At 38.8% G+C, this 9262-nt stretch overlaps 1 protein-coding gene across 1 annotated transcript; it reads right to left on the reverse strand.

Annotated features, from left to right (window-relative positions):
• Window positions 1–853: 853 nt before the first annotated feature.
• Window positions 854–5194, reverse strand: LOC107090862 (vascular endothelial growth factor A-like). Its single transcript, XM_015384465.1, has 6 exons — window positions 5090–5194; window positions 4081–4114; window positions 3653–3849; window positions 3490–3551; window positions 3366–3400; window positions 854–3134 (listed from the first exon to the last, which is right to left on the reverse strand). The coding sequence occupies exons 1-6, from the start codon at window positions 5150–5152 to the stop codon at window positions 3055–3057; spliced, it is 471 nt and encodes a 156-aa protein (XP_015239951.1). The 5' UTR covers window positions 5153–5194; the 3' UTR covers window positions 854–3054.
• Between the last annotated feature and the right edge of the window lie 4068 nt (window positions 5195–9262).

Below are 9262 nucleotides of genomic sequence, written 5' to 3' on the forward strand. Positions count from 1 at the left end.
AAACCTCCCTTTTAACAGGAAGAAACCTCCAGCAGAACCAGGCTCAGTGTGAGCGGCCTTCTGTCGAAACATCAAAGAGGCTCATAGAAATCTACAACTCAGGTGGTCGAATCAGCTGAGAGGACAAAAATGAGTGGTGCTCCATGTATCCGATTTTATAAGAGTCTGGAAGACAACTACTGTTGAAAGTAATTAGGCATTAAGTATATTCAAACATAGCAAACATCTGGCATGGTTCCAATCGGACAAGACCACACCTAAAGGTTTAAGCTTATATGTCAAACACTTTATGTCAAAATGGCATAAAATGATGCTGGCCAAAAAAACAAACAAAAAGTGAAAAAACAAAAAGAAAATATAGCTGGGTTCAAAAGACTTGAAATCCACAAAAAAATTGATCTCAAAGTTTAAATCTTTACTAAATCTAACCTAAATTTATGCAGAATATGCTGAAGGTCTTTGACGATTATAGTTACTTGCTAATTCTGACCAAATTTGAGTTATTTTGCCAAAAAAAGATTTCTTTTCCCTATAAGTGTTGAACAGGTAAGAATCTTCTCTTTTTATAAATGTCTAAAATTTTTTGCATTCTTTCTATCAGCTTTTACATGTAAGCTCCACTCTGTGTATCACATAAAATAGCAAAAAAAAAAAAAATGCCACATATGTATGTATGCACTATCTATAAAATGCAGTATCATACAAAAATAAAGGGTTAATTAACTATTTGCAGTGTGTGTAACAGTGGACTACAAAACTGAGCCAGAAACATACATTACATACATTTTATTTACAGAACTCACAATGAATGCATCATTGATTATACATCAATTACTGAATTTCTGTCACAGCTTGTTGCTTTAATCAAGATACCTCTGTATTAAAGGTGATTTTATTTATGTACATTGTCAAAATCTTAAATAAAAGCAGGTAAAAACTGAGCAGACTTTGTTTCAAAACAAATAGTGCCAGGATCAAAATCTGATCCATTTCCTTTAATTAATAAAAACAGGAATTTTGCAGAAGAAAAAAATGCCTTCTTGGTTTGATGACTGCAAGACATTAACCACTCTAGGTAGAGCGAACAAAAACATAGATGAAAAATATAGTAGGAGAATGGAGGACATGCTTTCTTGCAAACCAGCAGACTGTTGAAAGCAACACTACTCTGTCAGTGAACTGAACCCCAAAATAGGCAACTTCTAGTTGAAGTGATTTGAAAAACGCATGTCGCGCTCTCTGCTGCCGTATTCCTCTTTTTGAAGCAGAGAAGCTCATATTACCCTAAAGGCAGTGCTGCAAGCTGTCGATCAAGATTTCACTGATTCCCTCTTGTTCCCCACATAGTAAGACAGATGCAGATAGTATCTATTTAGGCCACTTACCAACAAAAGGCTGCAATCTGATCTTCTTGACAATGGAGAATTTCATAACAATGGTTACAGTATGAAGCTGGCTAAAAATACCAGAAAACACATGTTTTATTTGAGTGTTTATCACACACTAGCTCTGCTCATTGGAGAATATTACACTGCATGTTTAATCAGTCTTGTTTCTTTTAGACTTAACGGTATAGTGGAGAATGTTCTTTTTCCGGGTGGATCATCTAAATATGAGGTCCTCCTAATTATCGATCATGCTGGTGATATGTTTACGTCAAGCCATCCTAAGTGCTCATCCCCATTTTCACTTACTTGTTGTGAAGCTGACAGTGGAAAAATTGCAAATCTTCTTTTGGAAAGTAAGCTTGCATGAGCAATGCAAACAGCAATTTTTAAACAGAGAGTGCATGGAGATAAATGGGCTCGTGCACGCTCTCATACACGTTTACGGTAATAGGCGGGCACAGGGTTTTGCAAGTGCTTTTTTTTTTTAATCACGCGAAAATCCTTCACTATACCTTTAATTTAAGCTAAACAGGATCTTGACGCCGACATCATTTAGAGGCCAACATGGATGGCCTTATTCCCCTTACACTGGTTTTCTTGCAGCCTGTTGATAAGAATGATCACACAAAAGGACTTCTTATTAAAGTGTCACTTTGTGTGATTATTCTGTTTGAATGTGAAACAATAAGTAATTTAATAGCTACTTTTGAATATACTCTAATAAGGAGGATTGGTATTTTTCTGCACTCTTGCCAATCTGACCATTGAGCCGATGTAATAAGTACATTTCTCCATTGTGAGATCAATAAAGTCAATGAATCAATGAATAAATCAATCTATTACCTACAGTTTTTTTCTTAAAAAGTAGTTCCTAATGAGCAAGTAGTTCCTCTCTTTCAGTGCTCTCCACATTGTATTTCCGATAACTTGACCAAAATGTTCAGTGACCCACTTAGTTAACCCAAAAGTCTTTTTTTGGGAAAAGTTTTCTCAGAAGAAGCGCAGATTAAACCACTTAGCCACAATGACAGGAAGAGGTTTTTAAAGCTGAAGAATGCTCTACTAAATGCAAGCTGCAAGAGGAACATGTAGCCAAATATTATGGGAAGTCCCATCATTTATGCTGGTGGCATATCCTTTACTTTTTATGTTTAGTAGCTGCTGATATTATAAATTTGTTGTACTTATTGTATTGATTGCTGTCTTCTAAATCCTGCATGTGGTTCCTGGATCATGGAAATCAGATATCACAAAAAAGTTTATTTTCTGGCCTCACAAACAGCAGGAATGTCAAATAGAAAGAATCACTTTACAGAAAACACATGGACCTTTGCTTGATTGCTAAAGAAAAAACAGAAAGTATGCAAAAATCAAGTTACCCCTCAGGACAAAACCCTGAAATATCTCATCATCTGCTGCAAAAATGTTTTTAGTTATTTCTTCCTTGGTTTAGACTATCAAACTTTCTGTGACCTTCCAGAAATGGCTCACCAGCAGCCTTTTGGACTGAAGGTCTACAGAGGAGATAAGCAATATGGTAGACAATTCTATTTTATCATAACATTTAATCTTTTCTTTATTCTTATCAGGCAAAGAGTAAGAAAAAAAATGATAGATGCAACTTTAAATTTGCACTTTAAAACACCTCTTCAACAGAAGAGAAAATTCAGTTTGACTTTTTACATTTTCTTCTTTTCCTTCTGAGCTTTATCCTTTGAACGTCTGTCCCTGGTGCACTTGTCCCTCCTGGAAGAGCAAAGACCAATTAAGATATAGATAAGTACTTTTTACTATCTTTCTGTGTTTTTTATAATTAATGTTGGTCCTTAAGCTCCCCGTCACATTATTTGTAATTCTTTTAATGTTATTGCATTTTTATTCTTGTTTGTTTGTCTAGCTGAAATGAATTGCCCCTGGTGAGATTAATAAATTAGTCTAAGTCTAAGACCCCAAAGATAAAATGTTGATTTTACTTACCTTGTGTTGTATTGTTTTTATATTTCTCTATCTTCCTAAAAAGGAGATTGTAACATTATCGCCATATAATTACAACAATGGAATTGCATCAGGTGTTTCTAGGAAATGTATAATGTTAGTCTACCTAAATCCACATGCCTGATGCTCCACAAAGGTGATGTTTATTAACTGACGAGACCGTTCTACCTGCAGACATGAGCGGGGGGAAAGATCAAGGTTAAATTAAAAAGGCAGAAAGTTTCCTGTTATCAAGATGGGTATTGAAAGCAGTCTTGATCTTGTCTGACCTCTATGGTGACGTTGCGTTCTGCTGTTGGATAGCACTCCAAAGCCTCATCAGCAGCACAGCCAGAGCAGTGAAACAGTGGGACACATGAAGGTACGTAGATGTGATTTACGTAATCAGACAACTTCTCCTTCAAATTCACAAGCTTCTCAACTGGTTTGCACTCAGCCTTTGTTAGCACCTCCAGTTTTCTAACCACTACATAAAAAGGGTTCAGTGTAAAAGGTGTGAATTCCAAATATAGAATACAACAAATATGCTTTTTTCAACTAAAACTGTTTGATGAGTAGAAACAAAAACATACCTACTGTTAAAACAAATATAGTGTGTAGGAAATTATAAAGAATGTTCAAACTAATTTACTCCCTTATATCAATAATATGTGGAAAAACAAACAAATTCTTCATTTAGATTTTTTTTAAAACTTACCCCTCGGCCTTTCATTGTCCATAATGTTTGTCATCTAATTGGAAATAAAAATAAAGAAACAAATAAATCCTTTAACCATAAGATACATATTTTGTTTCTTTTCATTTCTGCAAACTAGTATTAGGATTAGTAAACATCCAGTAAATGGAACCAGAAGAATCTCATTTAGTAGTTACACAGCTTCCTCTAGTGGTGAGCAAATGTAATACTTAAAAGCTGATAAACTTGAAGGCCAAAATGACTTATATCCCACTTAGATGTGTATTTCTATAATAAATGTGTATTTCTCAAAGGCTTCATTCTCTGGATACTATTCATTGGCTCTCAGACAGCCGTTGTAAAGGGATGGTTGATTCTACAATTACATCTTTTTTTTTTCTATTTAAGCTATAGGAGAAAAAAATTTATCTTACTTTAAAAAAAACAAACAAAAAAAAACAATACTGCCTTAAAGTGAAACATGTAGGAGAAGAAGAAAAAACAGGACAGTTCCTGACCCAAAAAACCGTGAAAGAGGAAAAAAAAACAGTATAATTCTTTTGCTAAAATTCAATGGTGAAATTGACTAAAAATATACAAATTTGTTTTAAATTAGCTGTTTTAAACAGTTTTATACCTTGAAAAATCGATCAATTCTTTCTAATTTTATATCCTTAATAACAGCAAAGTTATTTGGAAGCTATGCTGGCCCTTAAGGGCCCCATTTGACTGTAGACTTCTGGCTTAAGCCAATTGATTTGGGGATTTTGTACCTGCCCACCATGCTCAAAAATACAGCTTTTGGAAAAAAAATCTGATCAAATTGCAAACATCTCAGTAAATGTGTTGGCACATGCAGAATAGGTCTTCCTGCAGAAACTCCATGCAGCATAAAAAAATCCATCACAATGAAAACTTTTGTGTTACACATAACACTTCTAGAATATTTAGAAAGTTAATAGTAGTAAATCATTAAAAATGTTTTAACTTGTAAACTTACTGATAAGTAAAATAAAAAAATCCAACTTACTTGCACAGGAACCAGCAGCAGAAAAACTAAGGGGAGGCACATGGTGTCACTGATGCTTTGCATGCTTACAGAGGATAAGTTTACTCTCTCCTCTCTCCCAGACAGTCAGGAAAAAATGAAAATGGTAAGCAAATGAATGGAGGTGAAGCTAGAAACTCGAGCCATCCCACTGCATTGAGAGATGAATTACATAAGCAGCCGGGCATTAAGTGGGAAACACCATCAGAATACAGGAGAAATATGACTAAACTTTGCTTTCTTTTTTCAATAGAATTTACTGACTCATACCTGATGTAACTGAATTATTTTGAATTATACACTAAGGACCTCATTTATCAATCACAACACCAAACTAGACAGCTTGACGGGTGGGTGTGTGTGTGTGTGGCCATGTCTTTAATACCTGGTGGGGACAATTTCCTAGGAATATGCTACATTTTGGGGACTCATAGGTACTTGTGGGGACCAACAACTGGTCCCCACAAGGGGGGGGGGCTGTTGATAGTTTAACATGATAAACCGCACATTCTCTGCCACCACTTTGACTAGTTTTAATGCTTTGCGTAATTATCTTTTCCTGCCTTTAAAGCTGCGAATTCTGTGGGTAGGTTCACTCCTGTCCTAAAAATAATTGGGTATATTCAAAATGATGTGAAATTACACAAACATGACTATTTACTAAATAAATAACTTTTAAAGGGAATTGGTTCTGCCGAATTTTATTTAAGGGACCCGGCTAAAGAGGGCTGTTTTTAGGGATGATTTTATTTAAACCATTTTTTTTTTCACATAATATATAAACATTTTCACATAACATGCCGCTTAATACAATATAGACTAGACATCAAACCCGCATCTATGATCGCTAACGCCTGCTGGAGCTACGGTCAGAAAATGTTTTAAATCCAGACATTTTTGACCGTTTGAAAAGCTGCAGAGTGCTACGGACGCATGTAGACAAAACAACAGCGGAACTGCTGGAGGAAGAGATGTGTGAGATGGAGAAAGCGAGGTTGCAGAGGGGGGCTAACTGCGAAGCTAAAGAGAAATCCCCACAGACCTCTGCTTCCATCAACCCTGCTCTCCAACGTCCGCTCGTTGGATAACAAAATGGATCATCTCCGACTGGAACAGTCTTCAAGAAAGGATATCTGTAACTCCTGCGCCATCATTCTGACGGAGTCTTGGCTGCATCCAGCAATACCGGACAATACTATTAGCCTGGAGAGGCTCACGCTATACCGCGGAGATAGGAACAAAGAACCAAGCGGTAATACTCGGGCTGGTGGGCTCTGGGTTTACATATACAACAACTGGTGTAAAAATGCTAGATCAGTCGCCAGCTTCTGCTCACCAGACATCGAGTTTCTGACTGTTAACTGCAGGCCGTTCTATCTGCCCAGAGAGTTCAGTGTGGTTAGCATCACTGCTGTTTACCTGCCCCCCAGCTCTAACACTAAAGAGGCCATGAAGACTCTACACCAGGCTCTCTCTGAGCTCCAGTCTGCACACACAGAGGGTGTTTTCATCATTGCTGGGGATTTTAACCAGGCTAACCTGAAAACTGTTCTCCCTCATTTTTACCAACGTGTGGACTTTGTAACTCAGGGTGAAAACACTTTAGACCTGGTTTACTCTAACATCAAAAAAGCATTCAGAGCAGCCCCCCGCCCCCACCTCGGGTCATCAGATCATCTCTCAGTCATGCTTATCCCTGCATATAAGCCCCAGCTGATCAGGGCTAAACCAACAGTTAAAGGGATCAGAGTGTGGTCTGAGGGCGCCATGAAGACACTCCAAGACTGTTTTAAATGCTCTGACTGGAACATCTTCAAGGCTGCAGCAACATATAATAACATTAAATACTGATGAGTATGCCATGACTGTGTCAGCCTACATTAACAAACGCATTGAGGACGTCAGCATCAAAAAGAACATCACCATCCGGACCAACCAACAACCCTGGATGAATGGAGAGGTTAGGAAATCGCTAAAAGCACCAAACTCAGCTTTCAAGTCTGGTGATAAAGAGGCACTAAGAGCAGACTTAAAAAGATCCAGGATCTTTTCCACGATGATAGCAACACCAAGAGGAGGTGGAAAGACATTCAAATGATCACGGGCTACAACACACCCTCTCCCCCGGTTGATGCAGCAGACACTGACTTCCTAAATGAAGGCTTGAGGCACTAAACAGCACTCCAGCAGTGAGAGCTGTTCCACACCAGGGGGAGGAGGCACTAAACCTGGACGTGGCTGAAGTGAGGAAAACTCTGAGGAGAGTCAACCCAAGGAAGGCCCCAGGGCCTGATAACATACCTGGGCGGGTGTATAAGGAGTGTGCAGATCAGTTGGCTGGTGTCCTGACAGACATTCTTAACACCTTGCTGGACCAATCCATAGTGCCAGCATGCTTCAAGTTGGCCACCATTATTCTAGTCCCAAAGAAGCCTCAGGTAACCTCACTCAATGATTAGCGGCCTGTCGCACTGACTCCAATCATAATAAAGTGCTTCGAAAGGCTGTTTAAAGAACACATCGTCTCCAGTCTGCCGCCAACATTCAACCTGTTCCAGTTTGCCTATTGAACCAACCGCTCCACTGAGGACGCCATCTCTGCTGCTCTCCACCTGAGCCTGACACACTTGGAGGAGAAGAACACCCACATGCGGATGCTGTTCCTGGACTTCAGTTCAGCTTTCAACACCATCATACCACAGCATCTGATGGGCAAACTGGAACAGCTGTTCTTGAATACACCCCTCTCCAATAGGCTGCTAGACTTCCTCATCAACAGACCTCAGTCACTCCAGGTTGGAAAGAACACCTCTGATGTCATCAGTTTAAGCACAGGCTCCCCTCAAGGCTGCGTCCTGAGCCCCCTGCTGTTCACCCTGTGACACATGACTGTGTCCCCAGGTTTACCACCAATCACATTGTGAAGTTTGCAGAAGACACCACGATGGTGGGCCTCATCAGTGATGACAATGACCTGGACTACAGAGAGGAGGTATAGCAGCTGGTGGACTGGTGCAAAGATAACAGCCTGATCCTGAACGTGAAGAAGACGAAGGAGATCATCTTGGACTTCAGGAAGAACCGGCCTAACCACTGGTCATCTACAGCTCAGCTGTAGAGGTGGTCAGCAGCACCAAATTCCTGAGGGTGCACATCACAGACACCCTCACCTGGACTGTAAACACCACCTCACTGGTCAAAAGAGCACAGAAGTGCCTGTGCTTCTTGAGGAGGATGAGAAGAGCCCACCTGCGCCTACCCATCCTCACCACCTTCTACAGAAGCACAATAGAGAGCGTTCTGACCAGCTGTCTCACTGTGGGGTGTGGAGGCTGCAGCATCTCAGACTGGAAGAAGGGAGAAGAGTGGTTAGGACAGCAGAGAAAATCACCGGGGCAGTTTCTTCCCCACTGCCATTAGACTGCTAAATGTTTTGTAAAATGGGTTATTGTAATGTATTTCTGCGATAGACTGGCGACCTATCCAGGGTGTACCCCGCCTCTCGCCCGTAGACAGCTGGAGATAGGCACCAGCACCCCTCACGACCCCACTCGGGATAAGCATGTTAGAAAAGGGATGGATGTATTGTATTTTATTATATTTATTATATACATTTTCTTTTTAATGTTTGAACTGTAAATTTACAGTCATATGTTTATATTACTGTTTATATATATATATATATATATATATATATATATATATATATATATATTTATTATTATTATTTTTTTTCAAGGCTGCATTTAAAAAAAAAAGATTAAATTGTCCAGAGAGCTGTTCCAAACAAAATTTCTTTTTGTTTTACACTTGTGTAAACAAAATGACAAATCTGTCTAAGTCTTTACCACATTAAATATGCTCACATGACACATTTTCTTGGCAATGCAAAGTTTAAATATGACGTTACAGGTTACATTTAGGATGTGTCTGGGCAGTTAAATTTGGTTTCCGGTAAAAAGACATTACCCTAAGTTGGTGTTTAGACTTGCCATAGTGAAAATTTTTCATGTGAAGACATTTAAATTATTCTACACTGAATATCATTCTGTTTTCCCAATGAATCTTATCAGAGTTGACAGAGTTTGGAATAGTAATCCAAAAAATACATCAGCTATTAAGCAACATGTGTTGATATGATTTATGTGAAATACA

Source organism: Cyprinodon variegatus, unplaced genomic scaffold (assembly GCF_000732505.1).
Source record: "Cyprinodon variegatus isolate N-32 unplaced genomic scaffold, C_variegatus-1.0 Scaffold313, whole genome shotgun sequence".
NCBI lineage: Eukaryota > Metazoa > Chordata > Actinopteri > Cyprinodontiformes > Cyprinodontidae > Cyprinodon > Cyprinodon variegatus.

Excerpts from the sequence above, each read along its gene's own strand:
- LOC107090862 (XM_015384465.1), bottom strand. The coding sequence starts at position 5,152 with ATGCAAAGCATCAGTGACACCATGTGCCTCCCCTTAGTTTTTCTGCTG. Across the intron at positions 3,850-4,080 it reads GGACAATGAAAGGCCGAGGG|TGGTTAGAAAACTGGAGGTG; the intron begins GTAAGTTTTAAA and ends CTTTTTATGTAG. Across the intron at positions 3,552-3,652 it reads AACGCAACGTCACCATAGAG|GTAGAACGGTCTCGTCAGTT; the intron begins GTCAGACAAGAT and ends TCATGTCTGCAG.